The sequence below is a fragment of the Scyliorhinus torazame genome, chromosome 29, assembly GCF_047496885.1.
Source record: "Scyliorhinus torazame isolate Kashiwa2021f chromosome 29, sScyTor2.1, whole genome shotgun sequence".
NCBI lineage: Eukaryota > Metazoa > Chordata > Chondrichthyes > Carcharhiniformes > Scyliorhinidae > Scyliorhinus > Scyliorhinus torazame.
In genome coordinates this window covers 40,847,734-40,865,869 of record NC_092735.1, presented here as the reverse complement: position 1 = coordinate 40,865,869, position 18,136 = coordinate 40,847,734, and the positions used below count along the sequence as shown (strand labels likewise).

General features: G+C 53.4%; 1 protein-coding gene across 3 annotated transcripts in view; it reads left to right on the top strand.

Annotated features, from left to right (window-relative positions):
- The window catches only part of LOC140404104 (sodium-dependent neutral amino acid transporter B(0)AT2-like), a 51,687-nt gene that overhangs the window by 28,719 nt on the left and 4,832 nt on the right, over nt 1–18,136 (top strand). For all 3 annotated transcript variants that reach the window (XM_072492517.1, XM_072492518.1, XM_072492519.1), the window contains exons 6-11: nt 979–1,089; nt 5,069–5,310; nt 5,671–5,851; nt 9,602–9,803; nt 15,352–15,511; nt 16,427–16,593. In XM_072492517.1, the coding sequence (XP_072348618.1) occupies nt 979–1,089; nt 5,069–5,310; nt 5,671–5,851; nt 9,602–9,803; nt 15,352–15,511; nt 16,427–16,593 (1,063 nt within the window). The remainder of the gene's footprint in view (nt 1–978; nt 1,090–5,068; nt 5,311–5,670; nt 5,852–9,601; nt 9,804–15,351; nt 15,512–16,426; nt 16,594–18,136) is intronic.

Here is an 18,136-nt window from a genome sequence, read left to right as displayed (position 1 = left end):
TCTGAGGGTTTGGGATAAAAGGTGGAATTGAGAATTTTTCAGGGAGATTTTTCAGGTTGGAGAGATGGGGTCAGGTTCCGAATGTGGAGCCTTCGGCAGTCCCACATCTCTCGGACGGTTGGGTTGTTGGTCTGGAGAGTTCTCTTCCCTAGAAAACAGCAGAGGCATTGAATTTATTCAAGGCAGATTTAGACAGATCTTTGATAGACAAGAGGTTCTGGGAGGCGGACAGGAAAGTGAACTTGAGGTAACAGCTAGATCAGCCCAGATCTTATTGGATGGAATAGCAGGTTCGAAGGGCCGAATGGCCAGCTCTGTGCTACATTCTCCAAATTGTGGTTCAGAAAGAGGACGAAATGCAGTGCGGAAAACTAAAGGTTGAAGGACAGAATGTGAAGTCTGGAGGAGGTCACAGAAGTAGAATGTAGCAAGACTTGAAGAAAAGAACAATATTTTGAATTGAATGTTGGGGCAGAGTGCCAGCCAAGAGGACAGGTGAGGCTTGTTGCAGGGCAGGTGAGGCTTGTTGCAGGGCAGGTGAGGCTTGTTGCAGGGCAGGTGAGGCTTGTTGCAGGGCAGGTGAGGCTTGTTGCAGGGCAGGTGAGGCTTGTTGCAGGGCAGGGTGGGGCAACTCCATGTGGGACACAGCAGAGTTTATAGTGGAGTTAGAAATGGACTGAGAGACTGGAGCTGACGAAGGAGGGATCTGAGAGTGGAGGTGCTCAGGAGGGAGATGGACAACGCAGGAGTGACACTAAGTGGCCACAGTGCTGGAGGGAATATGGGGTTTGAAATACAGCTGAACAAGGAGAGCCTGGGATGGGGGTGATGGACCCATTGGAATGACGGGATTCTGGGATGGGCTGAATGGACTCCGCGTCTTCACTAGAATGTTTCTCACTTGCACAGGATTTCTGAGCATAAACACATTGCACTATCAGAGTCAGGGTAACACCCGTGCGGCTATTTATCCTGCAGGTTATGTACTTCAGCTCCATCTTCCCTTACGTCGTCCTCTTCTGTTTCCTCGTTCGAGGCCTCCTTCTAGAAGGTGCTTTGGATGGAATTCGCTACATGTTCACACCCAAGGTAAAGGGGGAAAAGGGTGGGGTTTCACTCCGAGACACTGACTGGGGGAGGGGTTTCACTCAGTGACTGGGGGAGGGGTTTCACTCAGTGACTGGGGAGGGGCTTCACTCAGTGTCTGGGGGAGGGGCATCGCTCAGTGTGTGGGGGAGGGGTTTTGCTCAGTGTCTGGGGGAGGGGCTTCGCTCAGTGTGTGGGGGAGGGCCTTTGCTCAGTGTCTGGGGGAGGGGCTTTGCTCAGTGTCTGGGGGAGGGGCTTTGCTCAGTGTCTGGGGGAGGGGCTTCGCTCAGTGTCTGGGGGAGGGGCTTCGCTCAGTGTCTGGGGGAGGGGCTTCGCTCAGTGTCTGGGGTAGGGGATTCGCTCAGTGTCTGGGGGGGGGCTTTGCTCTGTGTCTGGGGGAGGGGCTTTACTCTGTGTCTGGGGGAGGGGCTTTTCTCCGTGTCTGGGAGAGGGGCTTGACTCAGTGTCTGGGGGAGGGGCTTCTCCCAGTGCCTGGGGGAGGGGCTTCTCCCAGTGCCTGGGGGAGGGGCTTTGCTCAGTGTCTGGGGGAGGAGCTTTGCTCCATGTCTGGGAGAGGGGCTTTGCTCAGTGTCTGGGGGAGGGACTTCTCTCTGCCTGGGGGAGGGGCTTTGCTCCGTGTCTGGTAGAGGGGCTTCACTCAGTGTCTGGGGGAGGGGCTTTGCTCAGTGTCTGGGGGAGGGGCTTCGCTCAGTGTCTGGGGCAGGGGCTTCGCTCAGTGTCTGGGGGAGGGGCTTCGCTCAGTGTCTGGGGGAGGGGCTTCGCTCAGTGTCTGGGGTAGGGGCTTTGCTCCGTGTATGGGGGAGGGGCTTTGCTCAGTGTCTGGGGGAGTGGCTTTGCTCTGTGTCTGGGGGAGGGGCTTTACTCTGTGTCTGGGGAGGGGCTTTTCTCCATGTCTGGGAGAGGGGCTTCACTCAGTGTCTGAGGGAGGGGCTTCTCTCAGTGTCTGGGGGAGGGGCTTTGCTCAGTGACTGGGGAGGGGCTTCACTCAGTGACTGGGGGAGGGGCTTCACTCAGTGACTGGGGGAGGAGCTTCACTCAGTGACTGGGGGAGGAGCTTCGCTCAGTGACTGGGGGAGGGGCTTTGCTCAGTGTCAGGGGAGGGGCTTCGCTCAGTGACTGGGGAGGGGCTTCACTCAGTGACTCAGTGACTGGGGAGGGGCATCTCTCAGTGACTGGGGGAGGGGCTTTGCTCTGTCTGGGGAGGAGCTTCACTCAGTGACTGGGGGAGGGGCTTCGCTCAGTGACTGGGGAGGGGCGTCGCTCAATTACTGGGGGAGGGGCTTCGCTCAGTGACTGGGGAGGGGCTTCAATCAGTGACTGGGGGAGGGGCTTCGCTCAGTGACTGGGGGAGGGGCTTTGCTCAGTGTTTGGGGGAGGGGCTTTGCTCAATGTCGGGGAGGGGCTTTGCTCAGTGTTTGGGGGAGGGGCTTCGCTCAGTGACTGGGGGAGGGGCTGCGCTCAGTGACTGGGGGAGGGGCTGCGCTCCGTGACTGGGGGAGGGGCTTCGCTCAATGTCGGGGGAGGGGCTTCGCTCAGTGACTGGGGGAGGGGCTTCGCTCAGTGACTGGGGGAGGGGCTTCGCTCAGTGACTGGGGGAGGGGCTTCGCTCAGTGTCTGGGGGAGGGGATTCGCTCAGTGACTGGGGGAGGGGCTTCGCTCAGTGACTGGGGGAGGGGCTTCACTCAGTGTCTGGGGAGGGCCTTCGCTCAGTGACTGGGGTAGGGGCTTCGCTCAGTGACTGGGGGAGGGGCTGCGCTCAGTGACTGGGGGAGGGGCTTCGCTCAGTGTCTGGGGAGGGGCTTCGCTTAGTGACTGGGGGAGGGGCTTCGCTCTGACTGGGGGAGGGGCTTTGCTCAGTGACTGGGGAGGGGCTTCGCTCAGTGTTTGGGGAGGGGCTTCGCTCAGTGATGGGGGAGGGGCTTCGCTCAGTGACTGGGGAGGGGCTGCGCTCAGTGACTGGGGAGGGGCTTCGCTCAGTGTCTGGGGAGGGGCTTCGCTCAGTGACTGGGGGAGGGGCTTCGCTCAGTGACTGGGGGTGGGGCTTCGCTCAGTGACTGGGGGAGGGGTTTCGCTCAGTGACTGGGGGAGGGGCTTCGCTCAGTGACTGGGGGAGGGGCTTCGCTCAGCGATTGGGGGAGGGGCTTCGCTCAGCGACTGGGGGAGGGGCTTCGCTCAGTGACTGGGGGAGGGGCTTCGCTCAGCGACTGGGGGAGGGGCTTTGCTCAGTGACTGGGGGAGGGGCTTCGCTCAGTGATTGGGGGAGGGGCTTCGCTCAGTGACTGGGGGAGGGGCTTCGCTCAGTGACTGGGGGTGGGGCTTCGCTCAGTGACTGGGGGAGGGGCTTCGCTCAGTGACTGGGGGTGGGGCTTCGCTCAGTGACTGGGGGAGGGGCTTCGCTCAGTGACTAGGGGAGGGGCTTCGCTCAGTGACTGGGGAGGGGCTTCGCTCAGTGTCTGGGGCAGGTGCTTCGCTCAGTGTCTGGGGAGGGGCTTCGCTCAGTGTCTGGGGAGGGGCTTCGCTCAGTGACTGGGGAGGGGCTTCGCTCAGTGACATGGGGAGGGGCTTTGCTCAGTGACATGGGGAGGGGCTTTGCTCAGTGACTGGGGTAGGAGCTTCGCTCGGTGTCTGGTGGGCGTGGGGGGGAATGGTGCTGGGGGGCTTCGCTCAGTGACTGAGGGAGGGGATTCGCTCGGTGTCTGGTGGGGGCGGAGTGCTGGGGGGCTATGCTCAGTGACTGAGGGAGGGGATTCGCTCGGTGTCTGGTGGGGGGGGCTGCTGGGGGCTATGCTCAGTGACTGAGGGAGAGGATTCGCTCGGTGTCTGGTGGGGGGGGGCTGCTGGTGGGCTATGCTCAGTGACTGAGAGGGGATTCGCTCGGTGTCTGGTGGGGGGGGATGGTGCTGGGGGGCTATGCTCAGTGACTGAGGGAGGGGATTCGCTCGGTGTCTGGTGGGGGGGGATGGTGCTGGGGGGCTATGCTCAGTGACTGAGGGAGGGGATTCGCTCGGTGTCTGGTGGGGGGGGGATGGTGCTGGGGGGCTTCGCTCAGTGACTGAGGGAGGGGATTCGCACGGTGTCTGGTGGGGGGGGATGGTGCTGGGGGGCTATGCTCAGTGACTAAGGGAGGGGATTCGCTCGGTGTCTGGTGGGGGGGGGGATGGTGCTGAGGGGCTATGCTCAGTGACTGAGGGAGGGGATTCGCTCGGTGTCTGGTGGGGGGATGGTGCTGGGGGGCTTCGCTCAGTGACTGAGGGAGGGGATTCGCTCGGTGTCTGGTGGGGGGGGGGGATGGTGCTGGGGGGCTATGCTCAGTGACTGAGGGAGGGGATTCGCTCGGTGTCTGGTGGGGGGGGGATGGTGCTGGGGGGCTTCGCTCAGTGACTGAGGGAAGGGATTCGCTCGGTGTCTGGTGGGGGGGTGATGGTGCTGGGGGGATTCGCTCAGTGACTGAGGGAGGGGATTCGCTCGGTGTCTGGTGGGGGGATGGTGCTGGGGGGATTCGCTCAGTGACTGAGGGAGGGGATTCGCTCGGTGTCTGGTGGGGGGATGGTGCTGGGGGGCTTTGCTCAGTGACTGAGGGAAGGGATTCGCTCGGTGTCTGGTGGGGGGATGGTGCTGGGGGGATTCGCTCAGTGACTGAGGGAGGGGATTCGCTCGGTGTCTGGTGGGGGGATGGTGCTGGGGGGCTTCGCTCAGTGACTGAGGGAGGGGATTCGCTCGGTGTCTGGTGGGTGGGGGATGGTGCTGGGGGGATTCGCTCAGTGACTGAGGGAGGGGATTCGCTCAGTGACTGAGGGAATCTCAGCCAGGCGACCCTGGTTCCCTGGGAATGGCCAAGCAGTCCATAGATCATGGAAGCTTTAGATTACTGGGTGACGCTGTGTTCACCGCGAAGGACATAATTAGGGTAAAATCCGGACTACTTTCTGTCCCTATTTACGTTTGTTTGCATGTTTTTCAGCTTGAGATTCTGGTTGACACCCAAGTCTGGCGACAAGCTGCTACCCAAGTCTTCTTTGCCCTCGGCCTGGGCTTCGGCAGTGTCATTGCTTATTCCAGCTACAATAGCCGCACCAATAATTGCCACTTTGATGCTTTCCTCGTCTCCATCATCAACTTCCTGACATCTGTGTTTGCCACGTTAGTTGTTTTTGCAGTGCTGGGATTCCGAGCTAATGTACTGACCCGGAAATGTGTGCAAAGGTTTGGCACGTGATTACTTTCATTGATAGAGAGAAATTTGAGCAATGTCACCTCCTTTGTAAAATATTATTCTGCTAAAAAGCTGTTAACTAGGGGGCTTAAACAGCGATTTTTCATGAAAGGATTATATATCGGTTTCTTCTGAAAAGATTTTAAAGTGTAAGGTGATGTTTTCAGTTGCTGTGTCTGTTATGGGAAAAGTTTAACAATTCGATCCATTCAGTCTCCGCACAATACTGAGGTTGTTGAGTTATTGGGAGTTGATTTCACAGGGTGTTTGAGGTTTTCATGGTGTGTAGTTATTGATTAGTAATTATTGATTAGTAGATTATTAGCGACTTGTTGCTTGCTGTGTTTCAGGAACAGCCTCAAAGTGATTGACATGATTGACAATGGAGTTTTAAACTCAAGTTTAATTCCAGAATCTCTCAACTTTTCAATTGTGTCGAACAAGCAATACAGAGAATGGTTTGACTCAGCGAGGTCAGAATTAATCCCTTATCATATCCAGCAGTGTCTCCTCGAACAAGAAATGCAAAAGGTAATCTGCTCCTGCTAGTTTATCAAACTGGAATTCAATACAATGGGAATGAATAGGAAAGGGTTCAGTCCATTGGGATTCTGTACAGTGGAGTGAATGGGAAGCGGTTTGATCCATTGGGATTCTGTACAGTGGGGGTGAATGGGAAAGGGTTTGATCCATTGGGATTCTGTACAGTGGGAGTGAATGGGAAAGCGTTTGATCCATTGGGATTCTGTACAGTGGGAGTGAATGGGAAGCGGTTTGATCCATTGGGATTCTGTACAGTGGGAGTGAATGGGAAAGGGTTTGATCCATTGGGATTCTGTACAGTGGGAGTGAATGGGAAAGCGTTTGATCCATTGGGATTCTGTACAGTGGGAGTGAATGGGAAGCGGTTTGATCCATTGGGATTCTGTACAGTGGGAGTGAATGGGAAGGGATTTGATCCATTGGGATTCTGTACAGTGGGGGTGAATGGGAAGCAGTTTGATCCATTGGGATTCTGTACAGTGGGAGTGAACGGGAAAGGGTTTGATCGATTGGGATTCTGTACAGTGGGGGTGAATGGGAAAGGGTTTGATCCATTGGGATTCTGTACAGTGGGAGTGAATGGGAAAGCGTTTGATCCATTGGGATTCTGTACAGTGGGAGTGAATGGGAAGCGGTTTGATCCATTGGGATTCTGTACAGTGGGAGTGAATGGGAAGCGGTTTGATCCATTGGGATCCTGTACAGTGGGAGTGAATGGGAAGGGGTTTGATCCATTGGGATTCTGTACAGTGGGAGTGAATGGGAAGGGATTTGATCCATTGGGATTCTGTACAGTGGGGGTGAATGGGAAGGGGTTTGATCCATTGGGATTCTGTACAGTGGGAGTGAATGGGAAAGGGTTTGATCCATTGGGATTCTGTACAGTGGGGGTGAATGGGAAAGGGTTTGATCCATTGGGATTCTGTACAGTGGGAGTGAATGGGAAGCGGTTTGATCCATTGGGATTCTGTACAGTGGGAGTGAATGGGAAAGGGTTTGATCCATTGGGATTCTGTACAGTGGGAGTGAATGGGAAGCGGTTTGATCCATTGGGATTCTGTACAGTGGGAGTGAATGGGAAAGGGTTTGATCCATTGGGATTCTGTACAGTGGGAGTGAATGGGAAGGGGTTTGACCATTGGGATGCTGTACAGTGGGAGTGAACGGGAAAGGGTTTGATCCATTGGGATTCTGTACAGTGGGAGTGAATGGGAAAGGGTTTGATCCATTGGGATTCTGTACAGTGGGAGTGAATGGGAAGCGGTTTGATCCATTGGGATGCTGTACAGTGGGAGTGAATGGGAAGCGGTTTGATCCATTGGGATGCTGTACAGTGGGAGTGAACGGGAAAGGGTTTGATCCATTGGGATTCTGTACAGTGGGAGTGAACGGGAAAGGGTTTGATCCATTGGGCTTCTGTACAGTGGGGGTGAATGGGAAGGGGTTTGATCCATTGGGATTCTGTACAGTGGGAGTGAATGGGAAAGGGTTTGATCCATTGGGATTCTGTACAGTGGGAGTGAATGGGAAAGGGTTTGATCCATTGGGATTCTGTACAGTGGGAGTGAATGAGAAGGGATTTGATCCATTGGGATTCTGTACAGTGGGAGTGAATGGGAAGGGGTTTGATCCATTGGGATTCTGTACAGTGGGGGTGAATGGGAAGGGATTTGATCCATTGGGATTCTGTACAGTGGGAGTGAATGGGAAGCGGTTTGATCCATTGGGATTCTGTACAGTGGGAGTGAATGGGAAAGGGTTTGATCCGTTGGGATTCTGTACAGTGGGGGTGAATGGGAAGGGGTTTGATCCATTGGGATTCTGTACAGTGGGAGTGAATGGGAAGGGGTTTGATCCATTGGGATTCTGTACAGTGGGGGTGAATGGGAAAGGGTTTGATCCATTGGGATTCTGTACAGTGGGAGTGAATGGGAAGGGGTTTGATCCATTGGGATTCTGTACAGTGGGAGTGAACGGGAAAGGGTTTGATCCATTGGGATTCTGTACAGTGGGAGTGAATGGGAAGGGGTTTGATCCATTGGGATTCTGTACAGTGGGAGTGAATGGGAAAGGGTTTGATCCATTGGGATTCTGTACAGTGGGAGTGAACGGGAAAGGGTTTGATCGATTGGGATTCTGTACAGTGGGAGTGAATGGGAAAGGGTTTGATCCATTGGGATTCTGTACAGTGGGAGTGAATGGGAAAGGGTTTGATCCATTGGGATTCTGTACAGTGGGGGTGAATGGGAAGGGGTTTGATCCATTGGGATTCTGTACAGTGGGAGTGAATGGGAAGGGGTTTGATCCATTGGGATTCTGTACAGTGGGAGTGAATGGGAAAGGGTTTGATCGATTGGGATTCTGTACAGTGGGAGTGAATGGGAAGGGGTTTGATCCATTGGGATTCTGTACAGTGGGAGTGAATGGGAAAGGGTTTGATCCATTGGGATTCTGTACAGTGGGGGTGAATGGGAAGGGGTTTGATCGATTGGGATTCTGTACAGTGGGAGTGAATGGGAAAGGGTTTGATCGATTGGGATTCTGTACAGTGGGGGTGAATGGGAAGGGGTTTGATCGATTGGGATTCTGTACAGTGGGAGTGAATGGGAAGCGGTTTGATCCATTGGGATTCTGTACAGTGGGAGTGAATGGGAAGGGGTTTGATCGATTGGGATTCTGTACAGTGGGAGTGAATGGGAAGGGGTTTGATCCATTGGGATTCTGTACAGTGGGAGTGAATGGGAAAGGGTTTGATCCATTGGGATTCTGTACAGTGGGGGTGAATGGGAAGGGGTTTGATCGATTGGGATTCTGTACAGTGGGAGTGAATGGGAAGGGGTTTGATCCATTGGGATTCTGTACAGTGGGAGTGAATGGGAAAGGGTTTGATCGATTGGGATTCTGTACAGTGGGAGTGAATGGGAAGGGGTTTGATCCATTGGGATTCTGTACAGTGGGAGTGAATGGGAAAGGGTTTGATCCATTGGGATTCTGTACAGTGGGGGTGAATGGGAAGGGGTTTGATCGATTGGGATTCTGTACAGTGGGAGTGAATGGGAAGGGGTTTGATCCATTGGGATTCTGTACAGTGGGGGTGAATGGGAAGGGGTTTGATCGATTGGGATTCTGTACAGTGGGAGTGAATGGGAAGGGGTTTGATCCATTGGGATTCTGTACAGTGGGAGTGAATGGGAAAGGGTTTGATCCATTGGGATTCTGTACAGTGGGAGTGAATGGGAAGGGGTTTGATCCATTGGGATTCTGTACAGTGGGAGTGAATGGGAAAGGGTTTGATCCATTGGGATTCTGTACAGTGGGAGTGAATGGGAAGGGGTTTGATCCATTGGGATTCTGTACAGTGGGAGTGAATGGGAAAGGGTTTGATCCATTGGGATTCTGAAGTGGGAGTGAATGGGAAAGGGTTTGATCCATTGGGATTCTGTACAGTGGGAGTGAATGGGAAGGGGTTTGATCCATTGGGATTCTGTACAGTGGGAGTGAATGGGAAGGGGTTTGATCCATTGGGATTCTGTACAGTGGGAGTGAATGGGAAGGGGTTTGATCCATTGGGATTCTGTACAGTGGGAGTGAATGGGAAAGGGTTTGATCCATTGGGATTCTGAAGTGGGTTGAATGAAGAGATGTTTTGTTACTATCAGAGCCCTAATTGATTTTGCCTGAAAACACAATGCTGCTTGACGATGTTGGACTAATGTGTTGATTCTGCCTCTGACCCAGGGTGTTGAGGGTACAGGTCTCGCGTTCATTGCTTTCACAGAAGCAATCACACACTTCCCGGCCTCACCATTTTGGTCTATCCTGTTTTTTCTGATGCTGCTGAACTTGGGGATGAGCACAATGTTTGGGAATATGCAAGGAATTCTCACTCCTCTCCTTGACAACTTCCCCTCTCTGTCTAGAAGGAAGTCCATTTTCACAGGTAATACGCACTGGCGTGATTGAATCAAGACTGCCAGTGGCTGAATGATTGTTTGTCAAGTACCCAGAGACCGATGTTGAAAACTGTGGACCTGAAAAACACCTGTCACCATTTCAATTTGGCCACCTCGCCCTGCCTCAGCCGAGTGATTGTTGATGTGTCCATCCTCCTCCAATGCCTCTCCAATATTGTCCACTGGGTGAAATTCCCTCACCAGCTTCCATTCATATCATTGTCTTCTGGTCCTCACAAACCTACCGGGAACCCGGACCATCGGTCCTGGACCCTCTCCCATTTCTACATCCGGCCACTCGGCATCATCCAAAAACATATCCTCGCACTGCCTCGATCCTCACTCTGTCCCTCGATCCTCGCACTGCCTCGATCCTCACTCTGTCCCTCGATCCTCACTCTGTCCCTCGATCCTCGCACTGCCTCGATCCTCACTCTGTCCCTCGATCCTCACTCTGTCCCTCGATCCTCACTCTGTCCCTCGATCCTCACTCTGTCCCTCGATCCTCACTCTGTCCCTCGATCCTCACTCTGTCCCTCGATCCTCACTCTCCCTCGATCCTCACTCTCCCTCGATCCTCACTCTGTCCCTCGATCCTCACTCTGTCCCTCGATCCTCACTGTCCCTCGATCCTCACTCTGTCCCTCGATCCTCACTCTGTCCCTCGATCCTCACTCTGTCCCTCGATCCTCACTGTCCCTCGATCCTCACTCTATCCCTCGATCCTCACTCTGTCCCTCGATCCTCACTCTGTCCCTCAATCCTCACACGTTACTCGATCCTCACTCTATCCCTCAATCCTCACTCTGTCCCTCGATTCTCACTATCACTCGATTTTCACTCTCTCCCTCGATCCTCACTATCCCTCGATCCTCACTATCCCTCGATCCTCACTATCCCTCGATCCTCACTATCCCTCGAGCCTCAACCTGTCCCTCGACCCTCACTCTGTCCCTCGACCCTCACTCTGTCCCTCGACCCTCACTCTGTCCCTCGACCCTCACTCTGTCCCTCGACCCTCACTCTGTCCCTCGACCCTCACTCTGTCCCTCGACCCTCACTCTGTCCCTCGACCCTCACTCTGTCCCTCGACCCTCACTCTGTCCCTCGACCCTCACTCTGTCCCTCGACCCTCACTCTGTCCCTCGACCCTCACTCTGTCCCTCGACACTCACTCTGTCCCTCGACACTCACTCTGTCCCTCGACACTCACTCTGTCCCTCGACCCTCACTCTGCCCCTCGATCCTCACTCTGCCCCTCGATCCTCACTCTGCCCCTCGATCCTCACTCTGCCCCTCGATCCTCACTCTGCCCCTCGATCCTCACTCTGTCCCTCGATCCTCACTCTGTCCCTCGATCCTCACTCTGTCCCTCCACCCTCACTCTGTCCTTCCATTCTCACTCCCTTGATCCTCACTCCGTCCCTCAATCCTCACTCTCCCTCAATCCTCACTCTCCCTCGATCCTCTCTCTCCCTCGATCCTCACTCTGTCCCTCGATCCTCACTCTCCCTCGATCCTCACTCTCCCTCGATCCTCACTCTCCCTCGATCCTCACTCTCCCTCGATCCTCACTATTCCTCGATCCTCACTATCCCTCGATCCTCACTATCCCTCGATCCTCACTCTGTCCCTCGATCCTCACTCTGCTCCTCGATCCTCACTCTGCTCCTCGATCCTCACTCTGCTCCTCGATCCTCACTCTGCTCCTCGATCTTCACTCTGTCCCTCCATCCTCACTCTGTCCCTCCATCCTCACTCTGTCCCTCCATCCTCACTCTGTCCCTCGATCCTCACTCTGTCCCTCGACCCTCACTCTGTCCCTCCATCCTCACTCTGTCCCTCCATCCTCACTCTGTCCCTCCATCTTCACTCTGTCCCTCGATCCTCACTCTGCCCCTCGCTATCCCTCGATCCTCACTCTGTCCCTCGATCCTCACTCTGTCCCTCGATCCTCACACTGTCCCTCGATCCTCACACTGTCCCTCGATCCTCACACTGTCCCTCGATCCTCACTCTGTCCCTCGATCCTCACGCTGTCCCTCGATCCTCACTCTGCGCCTCGAACCTCACTATCCCTCAGTCCTCACTGTCCCTCGATCCTCACTCTGCCCCTCGATCCTCACTGTCCCTCGATCCTCACTGTCCCTCGATCCTCACTCTGTCCCTCGATTCTCACTCGGCGCCTCGATCCTCACTATCCCTCAGTCCTCACTGTCCCTCGATCCTCACTCTGCCCCTCGATCCTCACTATCCCTCGATCCTCACTGTCCCTCGATCCTCACTCTGTCCCTCGATCCTCACTCTGTCCCTCGATCCTTACTGTCCCTCGATCCTCACAATCCCTCGATCCTCACTATCCCTCGATCCTCACTATCCCTCGATCCTCACTATCCCTCGATCCTCACTATCCCTCGATCCTCACTATCCCTCGATCCTCACTATCCCTCGATCCTCACTCTGTCCCTCGATCGTCACTGTCCCTCGATCCTCACTCTGCCCCTCGATCCTCACTGTCTCTCGATCCTCACTCTGCCCCTCGATCCTCACTATCCCTCGATCCTCACTGTCCCTCGATCCTCACTCTGTCCCTCGATCCTCACTCTGTCCCTCGATCCTCTCTATCCCTCGATCCTCACTGTCTCTCGATCCTCACACTGCCCCTCGATCCTCACTCTGTCCCTCGATCCTCACTATCCCTCGATCCTCACTATCCCTCGATCCTCACTGTCCCTCGATCCTCACTCTGTCCCTCGATCCTCACTCTGTCCCTCGATCCTCTCTATCCCTCGATCCTCACTGTCTCTCGATCCTCACACTGCCCCTCGATCCTCATTCTGTCCCTCGATCCTCACTCTGTCCCTCGATCCTCTCTATCCCTCGATCCTCACTGTCTCTCGATCCTCACACTGCCCCTCGATCCTCATTCTGTCCCTCGATCCTCACTATGCCTCGATCCTCACTCTGCCCCTCGATCCTCACACTGCCCCTCGATCCTCACTATCCCTCGATCCTCACTATCCCTCAATCCTCACTATTCATCGATCGTCACTCTGTCCCTCGATCCTCACTATCCCTCGATCCTCACTATCCCTCGATCCTCACTATCCCTCGATCCTCACTATCCCTCGATCCTCACTATCCCTCGATCCTCACTCTGCCCCTCGATCCTCACTGCCCCTCGATCCTCACTCTGCCCCTCGATCCTCACTCTCCCTCGATCCTCACTCTCCCTCGATTCTCCCTCGATCCTCACTCTCCCTCGATCCTCACTCTCCCTCGATCCTCACTCTCCCTCTATCCTCACTCTCCCTCGATCCTCACTATTCCTCGATCCTCACTATCCCTCGATCCTCACTCTGCCCTTCGATCCTCACTCTGTCCCTCGATCCTCACTCTCCCTCGATCCTCACTCTCCCTCGATCCTCACTCTCCCTCGATCCTCACTCTCCCTCGATCCTCACTCTCCCTCGATCCTCACTGTCCCTCGATCCTCACTGTCCCTCGATCCTCACTGTCCCTCGATCCTCACTGTCCCTCGATCCTCACTCTGTCCCTCGATCCTCACTATCCCTCGCTCCTCGCTCTGCCTCTCTCGATCCTCGCGCTGTTTGTTCGATTCCAATACTGAATGAGCAGAACTTTCCTCCCAACTAAATATTCAGAAGCCTGAAACCATTGAGCTCCTAGTCTTGAACCCCATTCCTTCGCTACCATCTCCATTCCTCCCCAGGCAAACCTCTGAGATTATACATGTCCGTTACCCTGAAAATCGTCTGTGGATTCTGCTCTCAAAAGAACAAAGAACAAAGAAATGTACAGCACAGGAACAGGCCCTTCGGCCCTCCAAGCCCGTGCCGACCATGCTGCCCGACTAAACTACAATCTTCTACACTTCCTGGGTCCGTATCCCTCTATTCCCATCCTATTCATGTATTTGTCAAGATGCCCCTTAAATGTCACTACCGTCCCTGCTTCCACCACCTCCTCCGGTAGCGAGTTCCAGGCACCCACTATCCTCTGTGTAAAAAAACTTGCCTCGTACGTCTACTCTAAACCTTGCCCCTCTCACGTTAAACCTATGCCCCCTAGTAATTGACCCCTCTACCCTGGGGAAAAGCCTCTGACTATCCACTCTGTCTATGCCCCTCATAATTTTGTATACCTCTATCAGGTCGCCCCTCAACCTCCGTCGTTCCAGTGAGAACAAACCGAGTTTATTCAACCGCTCCTCATAGCTAATGCCCTCCATACCAGGCAACATTCTGGTAAATCTCTTCTGCACCCTCTCTAAAGCCTCCACATCCTTCTGGTAGTGTGGCGACCAGAATTGAACACTATACTCCAAGTGTGGCCTAACTAAGGTTCTATACAGCTGCAACATGACTTGCCAATTCTTATACTCAATGCCCCGGCCAATGAAGGCAAGCATGCCGTATGCCTTCTTGACTACCTTCTCCACCTGTGTTGCCCCTTTCAGTGACCTGTGGACCTGTACTCCTAGATCTCTCTGACTTTCAATACTCTTGAGGGTTCTACCATTCACTGTATATTCCCTACCTGTATTAGACCTTCCAAAATACATTACCTCACATTTGTCCGGATTAAACTCCATCTGCCATCTCTCCGCCCAAGTCTCCAAACAATCTAAATCCTGCTGTATCCTCTGACAGTCCTCATCGCTATCCGCAATTCTACCAACCTTTGTGTCGTCTGCAAACTTACTAATCAGACCAGTTACATTTTCCTCCAAATCATCTATATATACTACAAACAGCAAAGGTCCCAGCACTGATCCCTGTGGAACACCACTGGTCACAGCCCTCCAATTAGAAAAGCATCCTTCCATTGCTACTCTCTGCCTTCTATGACCTAGCCAGTTCTGTATCCACCTTGCCAGCTCACTCCTGATCCCGTGTGACTTCACCTTTTGTACTAGTCTACCATGAGGGACCTTGTCAAAGGCCTTACTGAAGTCCATATAGACAACATCCACTGCCCTACCTGCATCAATCATCTTAGTGACCTCCCGAAAAACTCTATCAAGTTAGTAAATTGGTCTCCTCCAATTCTGACCTCTTGCCCGTCCCTCGTTTTAATCATTCCACCATCGGTGGCTGAGGTTCCTGAAGATTCCCTCCCGAATCTCCACCTTCTCCCTCTCCTTTCAGACGCTCCTTCAAACTCTCTCACCAAGCTTTTCGTCCCCGGTCCTAATATCTCCTGTGGTGGGAGTTAATTTTTTGTTTGGTGATTATTCCTGTGAAGATCTTTGGGATATTTACGGTTTGAGCAACGCTGTATAAATACCGGTTGTAACTGATATTGGCTCTGATTCAGATTCAGCTCCTCGCTCCCCATCAACACCCCCTCCCCCACAATTCTGCACAAATGTAATCTCTGAACCACAACATATCAAGTGTGATCTGTGCTGCTTTTGCCCTTTCTCTGTTGCGTGTCATCGGAGGAGACCGTTCAGCTCCTCGCCTGGCCCTTATCCCATCGAGTCAGCTCACACATCCTTTTTCTTTCCAGCGTTCTGCTGCATGGTGGGATTCATTATTGGAATGATTTTTACCCAGCGGTCTGGAAACTACTTTGTCGCCATGTTTGATGATTACTCTGCGACCCTCCCTCTGATCTTGGTGGTTCTGTTTGAGTTGATTGCTGTCTCGTGGATCTATGGAGCTGACAAGTAAGTTTCAGTCCCCGAGCTCAGGCTCCATTTTCAGTCTTCATTATCTCTGTTACAGCTTTGTCATCTCTTTTCTATTTCTCCCACTTTCTCTTTCCTGTGTCCCTTTTCCTCTTTCGTGTGATAACGCTGATTATTAAATTCCAATCATTTACCTGGGAGGGCGGTGGGCTTGTGCCCGGGAGGAATCCTGGGAGATGCCCGGAAGTCGCGACAGAAGGACTGCACGGAAATTGCCCAGGAAATTTGTGAATTTCTGACATACTAATGAGTGTCTGTGCTGAGGAAACTCTGGGACCGAGGACAACAGGTCGGGGAGGGGGGGTGATGGCAGCTACAACATGGTGTGTCAGGGTCTGGGGACTCGCATTTCATGGTGAGAGGTTCTTTGCAAAGTATCTGGTATCATCCATTAGTTGCCATTTGCTTAATGCCATCTTTGGAGTAGGGGCAATATTCTCTTGTACACTGTCCACATCAAACACGGGGTTAGATACAGAGTAAAGCTCCCTCTACACTGTCCCCATCAAACACTCCCAGGACAGGTACAGCACGGGGTTAGATACAGAGTAAAGCTCCCTCTACACTGTCCCCATCAAACACTCCCAGGACAGGTACAGCACGGGGTTAGATACAGGGTAAAGCTCCCTCTACACTGTCCCCATCAAACATCCCAGGACAGATACAGCACGGGGTTAGATACAGAGTAAAGCTCCCTCTACACCGTCCCCATCAAACACTCCCAGGACAGGTACAGCACGGGTTAGATACAGAGTAAAGCTCCCTCTACACTGTCCCCATCAAACACTCCCAGGAGTTGTAACTGGAGAGTGATGAGTCTCCGGACTGTGGCTGTTTTTTTTCCCTCCAGGATGGGAATACTGAAAGTGTTTTCACTGAAGTTGTTTATTGCAGGTTTATGGATGATATCCAGGCGATGATTGGTCATCGTCCTTTTGTCCTCTACAAGTATCTGTGGAAGTTTGTGTGTCCCTGCATGATGGCAGCTCTGCTGTTGGCCAGCCTCATCCGCATGTGCATCAAGCATCCACAATATCGAGCATGGAACCAACAGAAGGCAAGTCAAATCACAGCGTTTCTTAAGATAATTTTCATTAAACAAGGTGAAAGTTCAGTGCAGGATGGTTTGGTTATAATGCAGGTGGAACTGGCAGTCATGATTATCCCATAATAGCTGGATCGCGTTATCCACCACAGCTCACACAGCAACGTTAATCGGCCAGGAGGGGGTGCTGGTGACATTTCCCTGGATGTGCCACTGCTTAAGTGGGGCAGGAGCAATGATTCACAAACCTTTTGAAAGGTGACCTCCTCCAGGGATTCCCCTCTTTGACTTGCAACAGTGTCCCCATCAAACACTCCCACGACAGGTACAGCACGGGGTTAGATACAGAGTAAAGCTCCCTCTACACTGTCCCCATCAAACACTGCCAGGACAGGTACAGCACGGGGTTAGATACAGAGTAAAGCTCCCTCTACACTGTCCCCATCAAACACTCCCAGGACAGATACAGCACGGGGTTAGATACAGAGTAAAGCTCCCTCTACACTGTCCCCATCAAACACTCCCAGGACAGGTACAGCACGGGGTTAGATACAGAGTAAAGCTCCTTCTACACTGTCCCCATCTAACACTCCCCAGACAGGCACAACACGGGGTTAGATACAGAGTAAAGCTCCCTCCACACTGTCACCATCAAACACTCCCCGGACAGGCACAGCACGGGGTTAGATACAGAGTAAAGCTCCCTCTCCACTGTGTCCATCAAACACTCCCAGGACAGATACAGCATGGGGTTAGATACAGAGTAAAGCTCCCTCTGCACTGTCCCCATCAAACACTCCCAGGACAGATACAGCATGGGGTTAGATACAGAGTAAAGCTCCCTCTACACTGTCCCCATCAAACACTCCCAGGACAGGTACAGCACGGGGTTAGATACAGAGTAAAGCTCCCTCTCCACTGTGTCCATCAAACACTCCCAGGACAGATACAGCACGGGGCTAGATACAGAGTAAAGCTCCTTCTACACTGTCCCCATCAAACACTCCCCGGACAGGCACAGCACGGGGTTAGATACAGAGTAAAGCTCCTTCTACACTGTCACCATCAAACACTCCCCGGACAGGCACAGCACGGGGTTAGATACAGAGTAAAGCTCCCTCTCCACTGTGTCCATCAAACACTCCCCGGACAGCCACAGCACGGGGTTAGATACAGAGGAAAGCTCCCTCTACACTGTCCCCATCAAACACTCGCAGGACAGGTACAGCATGGGGTTAGATACAGAGTAAAGCTCCCTCTCCACTGTGTCCATCAAACACTCCCAGGACAGATACAGCACGGGGTTAGATACTGAGGAAAGCTCCCTCTACACTGTCCCCATCAAACACTCGCAGGACAGGTACAGCACGGGGTTAGATACAGAGTAAAGCTCCCTCTACACTGTCCCCATCAAACACTCCCCGGACAGGCACAGCACGGGGTTAGATACAGAGTAAAGCTCCCTCTATACTGTCCCCATCAAACACTCCCAGGACAGGTACAACATGGGGTTAGATACAGAGTAAAGCTCCCTCTACACTGTCCACATCAAACACTCT